Here is a 14,016-nt window from a genome sequence, read left to right as displayed (position 1 = left end):
AAAAAAGGAAAGATACCCAGCAGCAAGAGCGACATCATTGATGTATACAGAGAAGAGAGTCGGTCCAAGAATTGAACCCTGTGGCACCTCCATAGAGACTGCCAGAGGCCCGGACAACAGGCCCTCCGATTTGACACACTGAACTCTATCAGAGAAGTAGTTGGTGAACCAGGCGAGGCAATCATTTGAGAAACCAAGGCTATCGAGTCTGCCGATGAGGATGTGGTGATTGACAGAGTCGAAAGCCTTGGCCAGGCAATGAAGACGGCTGCACAGTATTGTTTCTTATCGATGGCGGTTAAGATATCATTTAGACCTTGAGCGTCGCTGAGGTCGCACCCATGACCAGCTCTGAAACCAGATTGCATAGCGGAGAAGTATGGTGGGGTTCGAAAGTGGTCGGTAATCTGTTTGTTGACTGCTTCGAAGAACCTTAGAAAGGCAGGGTAGGAATAGATATGGTCTGTAGCAGTTTTGGGTCAAGAGTGTCCTCCCTTTGAAGAGGGGGATGACCACAGCTGCTTTCCCAATCTTTGGGAATCCTCAGACGACAGAAAGAGAGGTTGAACAGGCTAGTAATAGGGTTGCAACAATTTCGGCAGATAATTTTAGAAAGAAAGGGTCCAGATTGTCTAGCCCGGCTGATTTGTAGGGGTCCAGATTTTACAGCTCTTTCAGAACAATCAGCTGCCTGGATTTGGAGAGAAGAGAAATGGAGAAGGCTTGGGCGAGTTGCTGTGGGGGGTGCAGTGCTGTGACCGGGGGTAGGGGTAGCCGGTGAAAGCATGGCCAGCCGTAGAAAAATGCTTATGTAATTCTCAATTATAGTGGATTTATCGATGGTGACAGTGTTTCCTAGCCTCAGTGCAGTGGGCAGCTGGGAGGAGGTGCTCTATTCTCCATGGACTTTACAGTGTCCAAGAACTTTTTTGAGTTTTGTGTTGCAGGAAGCAAATTCCTGCTTGAAAAAGCTAGCCTTGCTTTTCTAACTGCCTGTGTATATTGGTTCTAGCTTCCCTGAAAAAGTTGCCTATCACGGGGGCTGTTCGATGGCTAATGCAGAACGCCAATAGGAATGTTTTTGTGTTGGTTAAGGGGCAGTCAGGTCTGGAGAGAACCAAGGGCTATATCTGTTCCTGGTTCTACATTTCTTGAATGGAGCATGCTTATTTAAGATGGTGAGGAAGACATTTAAAAAAAATAACCAGGCATCCTCTACTGACGGGATGAGATCAATATCCTTCCAGGATACCCCGGCCAGGTCGATTAGAAAGGTCTGCTCGCTGAAGTGTTTCAGGGAGCGTTTGACAGTGATGAGTGGAGGTCGTTTGACCGCTGACCCATTACGGATGCAGGCAATGAGGCAGTGATCGCTGAGATCTTGGTTGAAAACAGCAGAGGTGTATTTAGAGGGCAAATTGGTTAGGGTGATATCTATGAGGGTGCCCGTGTTTACGGCTTTGGGGTGGTACCTGATAGGTTCATTGATAATTTGTATGAGATTGAGGGCATAAAGCTTAGATTGTAGGATGGCTGGGGTGTTAAGCATGTTCCAGTTTAGGTCGCCTAGCAGCACAAGCTCTGAAGATAGATGGGGGGAAATCAGTTCACATATGGTGTCCAGAGCATAGCTGGGGTGAGAGGGTGGTCTATAGCAGGCGGCAACGGTGAGAGACTTGTTTTTAGAGAGGTGGATTTTTAAAAGTAGAAGTTCAAATTGTTTGGGTACAGACCTGGATAGTAGGACAGAACTCTGCAGGCTATCTTTGCAGTAGATTGCAACCTTCTGATCAAGCCATGAACTGCACCTCTCCATCTTTGGAGGATGAACTCAAAGACGGCATCTATTGGTTGATCTAACTATAGCTAGGCTAAGCATGATGGTGTATTGCTTATTAGTTTGATATGTTTGAAGCGCTTTGAAATTCTTATGAAAAGCGCAATAGAAATGTAATACATTCTTATTATTATTACTAATCTTGAATCCAAGATGGCGTAGCAGTCAGACGTCTTTTGTCCTCGTCTTGTTGCGTCCCGTGTATGTATATTTTTATATCTTTTTTCTACGCATATATTAACCTCAACTTCAACATACCCTCCTGCAATCCGCCTCACCCAATGTGGTATAGATCTGCTATTTTCTTTACTTTTGAACCGGAACCCCCAACAGCAGCTAGCTAGCTAACTAGCTACTAGCAGGTAGTCAGCTAGCCACTTCTAGCGGTCATCAGCTACCTTTAGCCTGGACAACTGTCGCCAGTCTGCACAGCGCGACTCAAACCAGAGCAAATTGGACTTATTTTTCTCCATATCTCCGGATTCCTACCGCAAGCTCTGAACCTTTTCACCTGGATCATCGCAGCTAGCTAGCTGCTATCCGAGTGGCCACTCCTGGCTAACGTCTCTGTCCCAAAGCAAGAACCAATTAGCCTGTAGCTAGCCTTTGCTAGGCCCATCTCCCGGCTAGCCGAAGAGGTCCATCAGCCACTCCTTGTGCTACAATACCTATTTTGCCAATTGATCTGGACCCCTTTTACTGCCGAGACGGAACCCCGCCGACCCATCACGACTGGACTACCGATTTAATTCGCCTGAGGGTTTTTTTCAACTGGCTCCTCCGTCGCGACGTCCCCTGAATGCCCATCTGCTAGCCTGCTAGCCGCAGCCCGCTAGCTGTCTAGAGCATATCGGACTGTTAGCTGAAGAGGCCCATCGGACAAATTCTTTGGCCTCTATACCTATTTTGCCAATTGGCCTGGACCCTTTTACTACACGGAGCCCTGCTGATCCATGACGACTGGTCTGCAGACGTAACAGCACGAGGGTGCTACAACAGACTTCTTCCATCGCGACGTCCCTCTAAGGCCCTTCTGCTAGCTTGTTAGCCCCGGCCCGCTAGCTGTCTCCGGCCCGCAGAGCTACTCACTGGATCCCTATGATCACTCGGCTACGCATGCCTCTCCCTAATGTTAATATGCCTTGTCCATTGCTGTTTTGGTTAGTAATTATTGCCTTATTTCACTGTAGAGCCTCTAGCAGTGCTCAATATGCCTTAGTTAACCCTTTAGTTCCACCTCCCACACATGCAGTGACCTCACCTGGTTTAAACAATGTTTCTAGAGACAATATATCTCTCATCGTCACTCAATGCATAGGTTTACCCCCACTGTATTCACATCCTACCATACCTTTGTCTGTACATTATGCCTTGAATATATTCTACCGTGCCCAGAAATCTGCTCCTTTTACTCTCTGTTCCGAACGTACTAGACGAACAGTTCTTATAGCCTTTAGCCGTACCCTTATCCTACTACTCCTCTGTTCCTCTGATGATGTAGATGTTAATCCAGGCCCTACAGTGCCTAGCTCCACTCCCATTCCACAGGCGCTCTCATTTGTTGACTTCTGTAACCGTAAAAGCCTTGGTTTCATGCATGTTAACATTAGAAGCCTCCTCCCTAAGTTTGTTTTATTCACTGATTTAGCACACTCTTCCAACCCAGATGTCCTAGCCGTGTCTGAATCCTGGCTTAGGAAGACCACTAAAAACCCTGAAATTTCCATCTCTTACTATAACAATTTCCGACAAGATAGAACTGCCAAAGGGGGCGGAGTTGCAATCTACTGCAGAGATAGCCTGCAGAGTTCTGTCTTACTATCCAGGTCTGTGCCCAAACAATTTGAGCTTCTACTTTTAAAAATCCACCTTTGCAGAAACAAGTCTCTCACTGTTGCCGCTTGCTATAGACCACCTTCTGCCCCAGCTATGCCCTGGACACCATATGTGCATTGATTGCCCCCAGCTATCTTCAGAGCTCGTGCTGTTAGGTGACCTAAACTGGGACATGCTTAGCACCCTGGCCATCCTACAATCTAAGCTTGATGCCCTCAATCTCACACAAATTATCAATGAACCTACCAGGTACAACCCCAAATCCGTAAACACGGGCACCCTCATAGATATCATCCTAACCAACCTGCCCTCCAAATACACCTCTGCTGTCTTCAACCAGGATCTCAGCGATCACTGCCTCATTGCCTGCGTCCGTAATGGGTCTGCGGTCAAACGACCACCCTCATCTCTGTCAAACGCTCCCTAAAACACTTCAGCGAGCAGGCCTTTCTAATCGACCAGGCCCGGGTATCCTGGAAGGATATTGACCTCATTCCGTCAGTAGAGGATGCCTGGTTATTCTATAAAAGGGCTTTCCTCACCATTTTAAATAAGCATGCCCCTTTCAAAAAATGTAGAACAAGGAACAAATAATGCCCTTGGTTCACTCCAGACCTGACTGCCCTTGACCAGCAAAAAAACATCCTGTGGCGTACTGCATTAGCATCGAATATCCCCCGCAATATGCAACTTTTCAGGGAAGTTACGAACCAATATACACAGGCAGTTAGGAAAGCAAAGGCTAGCTTTTTCAAACAGATTTGCATCCTGTAGCACAAACTCCAAAAAGTTCTGGGACACTGTAAAGTCCATGGAGAATAAGAGCCCCTGCTCCCAGCTGCCCACTGCACTGTGGCTAGGAAACACTGTCAACACCGATAAATCCACAATAATTGAGAGTTTCAATAATAATTTTTCTACAGCTGGCCATGCTTTCCACCTGGCTACCCCTACCCCGGTCAACAGCCCTGCACCCCCCACAGCAACTTGCCAAAACCTCCTAATTTCTCCTTCACCCAAATCCAGATAGCTGATGTTCTGAAAGAGCTGCAAAATCTGGACCCCTACAAATCAGCCAGACTAGACAATCTGGACCCTCTCTTTCTAAAATGATCCGACAAAATTGTTGCAAACCCTATTACTAGCCTGTTCAACCTCTCTTTCGTATCATCTGAGATCCCCAAAGATTGGATAGCTGCCGCGGTCATCCCCCTCTTCAAAGGGGGAGACACTCTAGACCCAAACTGCTACAGATCTATATCTGTCTACCCTGCCTTTCTAAGGTCTTCGAAAGCCAGTTAACAAACAGATCACCGACCATTTCGAATCCCACCGTACCTTCTCCGCTATGCAATCTGGTTTGCGAGCTGGGCATGGGTGCACCTCAGCCACGCTCAAGGTCCTAAATGATATCATAACCGTCATCGATAAGAGACAATACTGTGCAGCTGTATTCATCGGCCTGGCCAAGGCTTTCGACTCTGTCAATCACCACATTCTTATCGGCAGACTCAACAGCCTTGGTTTCTCAAATGACTGCCTCGCCTGGTTCACCAACTACTTCTCAGACAAAGTTCAGTGTGTCAAATCGGAGGGCCTGTTGTTCGGACCTCTGGCAGTCTCTATGGGGGTGCCACAGGGTTCAATCCTCGGGCCGACTCTTTTCTCTGTATACATCAATGATGTCGCTCTTGCTGCTGGTGATTCTCTGATCCACCTCTACGCAGACGACACCATTCTGTATGCTTCTGGCCCTTCTTTGGACACTATGTTAACCAACCTCCAGACGAGATTCAATGCCATACAACTCTCAAACTAAATGCATGCTCTTCAACCGATCGCTGCCCACCCGTCCAGCATCACTACTCTGAATGGTTCTGACTTAGAATATGTGGACAACTACAAATACCTAGGTGTCTGGTTAGACTGCAAACTCTCCTTCCAGACTCACATTAAGCATCTCCAATCCAAAATTAAATCTAGAATCGGCTTCCTATTTTGCAACAAAGCCTCCTTCACTCATGCTGTCAAACATACCCTCGTAAAACTGACCATCCTACCGGTCCTCGACTTCGGCGATGTCATTTACAAAATAGCCTCCAACATCTACTCAGCAAATTGGATGCAGTCTATCACAGTGCCATCCGTTTTGTCACCAAAGCCCCATATACTACCCACCACTGCGACCTGTATGCTCTCGTTGGCTGGCCCTCGCTTCATATTCGTCGCCAAACCCACTGGCTCCAGGTCATCTATAAGTCTTTGCAAGGTAAAGCCCCGCCTTATCTCAGCTCACTGGTCACCATAGCAGCACCCACWCGTAGCACGRGCTCCAGKAGGTATATTTCACTGGTCACCCCCAAAGCCATTTCCTCCTTTGGCTGCCTTTCCTTCCAGTTCTCTGCTTCCAATGACTGGAACGAACTGCAAAAATCACTGAAGCTGGAGACTCATATCTCCCTCACTAGCTTTAAGCACCAGCTGTCAGAGCAGCTCACAGATCACTGCACCTGTACATAGCCCATCTGTAAATAGCCCATCCAACTACCTCATCCCCATACTGTTATTCATTTTGTTTATTTTGCTCCATTGCACCCCTGTATCTCTACTTGCCCACTCATCTACTGCACATCTATCACTCGAGTGTTTAATTGCTATATTGTAATTTTTCACCACTATGGCCTATTTATAGCCTTACCTCCATTATCCTACCTCATTTGCACATGCTGTATATAGACTTTCTCTATTGTATTATTGACTGTATGTTTGTTTATTCCATGTGTAACTATGTGCTGTTGTTTGTGTCGCACTGCTTTGCTTTAATCTTGGCCAGGTCGCAGTTGTAAATGAGAACTTGTTCTCAACTAGCCTACCTGGTTAAATGTGTGGGGCGTTGGACTCTTAACCGAAAGGTTGCAAGTTCAAATCCCCGAGCTGACGAGGTACAAATCTGTCGTTCTGCCCCTGAACAGGCAGTTAACCCACTGTTCCTAGGCCGTCATTGAAAATAAGAATTTGTTCTTAACTGACTTGCCTAGTTAAATAAATGTAAAATAAAATAAATAAAGCTGAAATAAAATTTAAAAAATTAACGATGTAGTCACCACAACGATGTACCCAGGCAGCAGGGCAGACAGAGGAATCCCACCAGCACAATGAATGAATAATAGATGTGAAAGGTTAGCCGTGAGGATGTGTACCTCTTACATGCTGTGACTGCTGGCGTCACATCCAGGATGAGCTCTCCTCTCCTTTAACACGATTTCAAGCTTACATATGTTTTGACAGGACCTCACTCTCACCTCACTGTCCTCATCACAGGATGTGAGTACGTCTGAGAAGGCAAAGCTCAAGCGGTTTGTCATCATCTGTGTTGATTGAAGATTCAGGTCAAGGAGACCTGGGAGGAGGAGTGTTTGACATTATTGTAACCACAGAATGTGTAGTGAGAGTAATGCTTGGAATCAAATGGATATCAAAGTTCTAGATGAGCAACACATCAAGGCTTGAAAAAAGACAAGCTCAAACAAACTCAATTAATGTAAATGGAAATACTTTATTTCACCATTACACAATAACAAGCCTTGAAATAAATACAAAATGGAAAGTAATCCTACAGAGGACCACAAAATATAGACAACTTTCATAATGTGGCAAATTAAAATGAAGACTAAAACGATCACTACCTAGGATATCATTTAGAGATTAAAAGTTTAGAAATCAGCTAAATGTTTCTACGATGAGTACAGTCATGCCAGCATAATAGTATTTTACAGTGTCATGTTGCAGATGATTCGGGGGTGTTCCTCAATGCACATGGGTCACCCTGATTGGTGAGGCTGAACACAGAGAGGGGGCATGTGGGAAGGCCTACTGTAGTTCATCATCTGTTTTCTATGATACATGTTTGTATTTGGTATAAAGAAGTTGGGCAGGAGGGTGGAAAATGCAGGTTGTTTTTACATGGATAACAATGTACAGGGAGGTGCCTTCAGAGCTTCAGGAACTAAAGGCACATGGGGTCCACTGAGCAACAGATATGTCCATTCTGAAAGAGGGGGAGGAGAGAGAGACTTTAGAGTGAGTCACTGTTAGAATTCAACCACAATACAGTTCTTCTCTTTGAATTTTCTCTACTTCAGAATGAGCTATTTCTACTTGTCTCACTGAAAGGCAAATTTGATCTGACATTTAGAACTTCGATAGAGTCATGGAGAGTTTGGTACCAACATGGAGGATAGTTGGCCGAAGTCTGCATAGATATAATAAATCTCCATGGCTGTTACCTTGCACTGGCAGAGGGTGCATTCTGTTCTGTGTTTGGTCCAGGCGGCTCCGCTGAAGCGCGTCAGTCCGTTCTCGTCCACACACGTCTTGGTGATGTCGTTGCGGATGGTGTCGGCCTGGCAGGGGTCGATGATGCAGCGGGCACAGCACTCGCCTTCGGGCACCACTGTGAACTCACAGTCCACTGGCGGGCACGACAGGGGCCAGCAGTCCACCTGACCCTGCTGTGGGAGGGAGAGACAGACAGATATACTGGAGTCATATCACTGGGACAGGGATAGACAGTAATATATACAGGCAATTATCCCTACAATTTAATAGTTCCTGTCCCTTGTCAAATATTTCAGTATACTTATATACTACCTTGAGGCGACAAGAAATTATCATGTAAAGATAGAGATTTTGGGCTCCCGAGTGGTGCAGCATTCTAAGGCACTGCATCTCAGTGCTAGAGGCGTCACTACAGACCCTGATTCGATTCCAGGCTGTATCACAACCGGCCGTGATTGGGAGTCCTATAGGGCGGCGCACAATTGGCCCAGTGTCGTCCGGGTTAGGGTTTGGCTGGGTTTGGCCGGGGTAGGCCGTTATTGTAAATAGAAATGTGTTTTTTACTGACTTACCTAGTTAAATAAAAGGTTAAATAAAACATGTATAAAATAAATACATTAATACTTGTAAGCAGGAATCAGGTGAGATTTGCCAAATGGAGGGCGAGGGAGAGCTTTGTATGCATCTCTGTGTGTGGAGTAAAGGTGGTTTGGAGTTTTTTTTCTTCTGGTTGCACATGTGACATGCTGGTAGAAATGAGGTAAAACAGATTTAAGTTTGCCTGCATTAAAGTCTCCGGCCACTAGGAGCGCCGCTTCTGGATGAGCATTTTCTTGTTTGCTTATGCGCTTATACAGCTTGTTGAGTGCGGTCTAAGTGCCAGCATCGGTTTGTGGTGGTAAATAGACAGCTACGAATAATATATACAAAATGAGTTACAAACAATGTGAAAAAAAAACATTAAAATATAAGCCCATAAAACGTCAGCCATCCCCTCCGGCGCCATAACTATGATCAAATACACTATATATACAAAAGAATGTGGACACCCCTTCAAATTGGTGGATTCGGCTATTTTAGCCACATGTATGAAATCGAGCACACAGCCATGCAATCTCCACAGACAAACATTGACAGTAGAATTGCCTTACTGAAGAGCTCAGTGACTTTCAACATGTCACCGTCACAGGATGCCACCCTTCCAGCAAGTCAGTTAGTCAAATTTATGCCATGCTAGAGCTGCCCCGGTCAAATGTAAGTGCTGTTATTGTGAAGTGGAAAGGTTTAGGAGCAACAACGGCTCAGCCACGAAGTGGTAGGCCACACAAGCTCACAGAAAGAGAGCGCCGAGTGCTGAAGCCCGTAGGTTGCAACACTCACTCCCGAGTTCTAAACTGCCTCTGGAATCAACATCAGCACAAGAACTGTTTGTCGGGAGCTTCATGAAATGCGTTTCCATGGCCGTGCAGCCGCACTCAAGCCTAAGATCACCATGCGCAATGCCAAGCGTCACCTGGAGTGGTATAAAGCTTCCTGCCATTGGACTCTGGAGCAGTGGAAACGCGTTCTCTTTAGTGATGAATCACGCTTCACCATCTGGCAGTCCGACGAACAAATCTGGGTTTGGCGGATGCCAGGAGAACGCTACCTGCCCCAATGCATAGTGCCAACTGTAAAGTTTGGTGGAGGAGGAATAATGGTCTGGGGTTGTTTTTCATGGTTCAGGCTAGGCCTCTTAGTTCCAGTGAAGGGAAATCTTAATGTTACAGCATACAATGACATTCTCAACGATTCTGTGCTTCCGACTTTGTGGCAACATGTTGGGGAAGGATTTTTTCTGTTTCGGCATGACAATGCACAAAGCAAGGACCTTACAGAAATGGTTTGTCGAGATCAGTGAGGAAGAACTTGACTGGCCTGAGCAGAGCCCTGACCTCAACCCCATCGAACACCTTTGGGATGAATTGGAACGCTGACTGCGAGCGAGGCCTAATCGCCCGACATCAGTGCCCGACCTCACTAATGCTCTTGTGGCTGAATGGAAGCAAGAGCCCGCAGCAATGTTCCAACATCTAGTGGAAAGCCTTCCCAGAAGAGTGGAGGCTGTTGAAGCAGCAAAGGAGGGACCAACTACATATTCATTCCCATGATTTTGGAATGAGATATTTGATAAGCAGGTGTCCAAATACTTTTGGTCATGTAGCGCATCTCTATTGCGCGTGAGACCAATTTGGAACAGATTTCCAAAATTGAAATAATTTGGAGTTGATTTGCTGGTGCTTTTACATTTCCCCCCTCCCCAACAGTAATAATAAAAAAGATAATACATTTTTTGCTCAGAAAACTTGGTGGGGGTCAAATGAAATCACCCGCAAGTTGGGGAACCCTGCCTTATTGGATTTCTCCAGCAGCCGTTTCAATAAGCCAGTGAATACAGGTCATAATGTTGGCCACCTTTCTAGATATGATTCTGCATCACCCAGTTCTGCTAACATTTTCATCCCTGATGTGAGTGGTTTACACCTCGTTGGAAAATGTAAAAATCAGCATGCGCAAGAAAAACACCCACACACACGCACACAGAAACTCAAAACTGCTTATGAGTTTAGTTTGCTGTAAGTCTCCCATCGGGTTATTTAATATCCCTGAAAATCAGCTAGCTCTGCATTTTAGTGATATTGTAGTAAATTAGTGGGCTATAAAATACAGGCACATGCTGTGCTAATGTGTGCTCCCTGCCTTCATTTAGTGAGTAAACATTTTAAGTGTGATTCCCCTGGAGCAGAACTCTTTCCCCATTGCCAGAGGCAATAGCTTTAGACTATAGGTATTCATGACACAGTATGGGATGTCATTTAATCACCTTTACATGGGCCCTGGAAGGTGGGCAAGGCACTGAAATCTCTTTCTCTATATCAGAAACTCATTTCTTCAATATCTCCTTTTCTAGTTCAAAAACAGTATTATGAATCTCAGTACACGTCACAGAGTCCGTCCAAAAAACGTCTGCGAGAATGACATTTACTGGTGACATTTGGTTTAGTGAGCCTTGCCAGAGATTTGCCTTGGCTAGACAACCTCGTGTCCTACTGCAACCATGTTTCATGTCTCCAGATCTATGGCTAAAAGAGTATCCTATACCCATAGCATTCTATACCTATTGTAGCGAGTCAGAGATACACTACATGACCAAAATGTAGTCATCTGCTCGTCGAACATATAATTCGATATACATATCACCAACTCCATATTAATGCCCAAATCATGGGCATTAATATGGAGTTGGTCAACCCTTTGCTGCTAGAACAGCCTGCACTCTTCTGGGAAGGCTTTCCACTAGATGTTGGAACATTGCTACAGGGACTTGCTTCGATTCAGCCACAAGAGCATGAGTGAGGTCGGGCACTGATGTTGGGCGATTAGGCCTGGCCGCAGTCGGCGTTCCAAATCCTCCCAAATGTGAATTGGAACGTCGCTTTGTGCACGAGGGCATTGTCATGCTGAAACAGGAAAGGGCCTTCCCCAAACTTTTGCCACAAAGTTGGAAGCACAGAATCGTCTAGAATGTCATTGTATGCTGTAGTGTTAAGATTTCCCTTCACTGGAACTAAGAGGCCTAGCCGGAATCATGAAAAACAGCCCCAGACCATTATTCCTCCTCACCAAACTTTACAGGTGGCACTATGCATTGGGGCAGGTAGCGTTCTCCTGGCATCAGCCAAACCCAGATTAGTCTGATTAGTCCACATACTTTTGTATATATAGTGTACATACGTCAAAGAACATATTCTGTCATTCGCTTGAGTACACAAATAAATGTAAAGTAAAAGGTGGTTTGTATCTTTGTCTAAGATTCTAAGCTTGTCCGTTTCCCTGGTGAGCGGAGCCCGTATGGTTCTGGCTCTGATAACTATGGAGGCATTCAGGGTTCATTTCACGTCCCTGTCATGCTACTGGATCCCACGCTTATCTCTACACACCATTCTCCTCCGCTCCTCTCTTTCAAGCGCTGCTGTTTATACCATTTTGACTGTGTGTGTGTGTGTGTGTGTGTGTGTGTGTGTGTGTGTGTGTGTGTGTGTGTGTGTGTGTGTGTGTGTGTGTGCGTGTGTGCGTGTGCGTGTGTGTGAGTGCGTGGATACATGAGTGCCTGCCTCAGGGAGGGAGAGAGAGAGCAGCCTACATTTACCTGCCTCTCCAACACTTTTCCAGCCCTATAATGGCCTGCTGTAAGTAATCCACCCAAGGCCCTTAAGGACAGCATCACAATGGGAGAAGGGAACAACATTATGCTTCCTGCTGCTCTAGCTATGGATCTGGCTTATGCTGTTTTTCGACTGTAACACCAGTGCATACACCCTTATGTTATATTAGGGAAATTCTGTTTCCATAGCTAGGGCTGACAGTGAGGATTTGTGATGAGCAGAATCATCAACCTCTGCATAATCAAAACAGTTGTTTTGCGGGCAGGTATTAAAGTTCACAGTTAGACATTGTTACGTAAATGCCAGTTGAAAAGTACCAGTGGCGTGGTTTTGACCCCAAGTGAGAGCAGGTCCACCGCAGCTATGGCCCAGTGAGAGACGGGTGACGGCCGGCGTAGATGGAAATAGAAAAGTCTGAGCCTTTTGGGTAAAACACCGGGTTAAATCCTGTATGGACTTGCACCATTTGTGTCCCTGTATTCATATGCTAATCCCAGAAGGAGAGTGATGTGACATGGCTGTCTCTGTGTCTGTTCTACAACACTCTGTTTGATCTGAGGGAGAAAATGACCAACAGTAATACCACTCTTTCGGAGGGGACTGGCGGGCGGCAGAGAGAGAGCGCTGACAGAACGATGATTTGTGGGTCGACGCAAAGGCATAGTGACACAAATGCAGCTAAGTGTTGCTTCTCTCTGGGAGCAGAATGGCCAGGGAGAATGCCAACCGTGACATTTGCATTTAATAAAAATATAGCTGGTTGTAAAGTGCGTCTGAAAGGCGTATCGGAGGCGGTAGGTAGTGATGTTCTGTCAGATTTAGTGTGAAATCCTCATAAAAAAGCCTTCCTGTTGTTTGAACAGCAGGGATGCGGGAACCTTGGAAAAGGTCGGCACAGTGGAGAGAGTCGATGCAAACAGTGCATATTTCTTCATGGGACATTCAATACAGAACGCTCTTGACACGTCATAATTCTGTTTTATATATTGCCAGGACAAGCTAACAAGCTCATCCACAACCCTTCTCCGAGGCCACCCACTGTGTGGACACAGGGACTTGCACATGCCCGCACACACACACCTTTACTATTCTCCTGGCCACCACTCTGATGTCCAGTATCTCCCGTACATGAATCACTAAAGCGGAGTGTGTCCTATCTCTCTATAGGCTGTGTATTGTTGGTACTTACCAGACACTGGCACTGCTGGCAGTTCTCCACCCAGGTGTCTCCACTGCTGTATGTAATGAGTCTGTTCTGGTGCAGACACTGGCTGCTGAGTCGAGGGTCACACTCTGGACAGCAGAACAGGTCAGCTGTGGGGTTCTCACAGTCACACACCATCCTCCTGCACATCACCTGGCCAGTCTGCACACAGGAGTGGGCAGATGCATGGTCTATCAATCGACACACGACTCGAGTACAGTCTCAAAGTACTGTCTTGAGCTCTATAACCCACAATCAATCTTTGCTAGTTGACCTTGGTTATTGGTTAATTACACACACTCAAAATTACCATTGCTCCCTACTAGCTGACCGTGACCGTTCCAAAACAACAACATGTTTATGCTCTCTGTTCACTCAGCCGTTCAATACTGCTAATTTTGACAGGCAGGTTCTCAATTTTTCTAATCAATTAAAATGACTCGTTTCATTTAAGCTTAATTTCTGCCCTCCTCCTCTGTAATCAAATTAATAATGTGATGCTTGATCATTCAATACCCATACTAATCCTCTATAATCACCTGCTAGCATTGCCAGACATTTTCAAAAATGAAACACTAAATTACTAAATGTTTCAA

General features: G+C 45.8%; 1 protein-coding gene across 1 annotated transcript in view; it reads right to left on the bottom strand.

The window, feature by feature from the left end:
* Nucleotides 1–7,469: 7,469 nt before the first annotated feature.
* The window catches only part of LOC111962244 (protein kinase C-binding protein NELL2a), a 106,058-nt gene continuing 99,511 nt past the window's right edge, over nt 7,470–14,016 (bottom strand). The window contains exons 18-20 of the mRNA XM_023985185.2: nt 13,406–13,582; nt 7,960–8,184; nt 7,470–7,721 (exon numbers count right to left, since the gene is read on the bottom strand). Of these exons, the coding sequence (XP_023840953.1) occupies nt 7,680–7,721; nt 7,960–8,184; nt 13,406–13,582 (444 nt within the window). The 3' untranslated portion in view covers nt 7,470–7,679. The remainder of the gene's footprint in view (nt 7,722–7,959; nt 8,185–13,405; nt 13,583–14,016) is intronic.

This window comes from Salvelinus sp. IW2-2015, linkage group LG4q.1:29 (assembly GCF_002910315.2).
Source record: "Salvelinus sp. IW2-2015 linkage group LG4q.1:29, ASM291031v2, whole genome shotgun sequence".
Classification (NCBI taxonomy): Eukaryota; Metazoa; Chordata; class Actinopteri; order Salmoniformes; family Salmonidae; genus Salvelinus; species Salvelinus sp. IW2-2015.
This window is presented reverse-complemented; position numbering and strand designations above follow the sequence as displayed.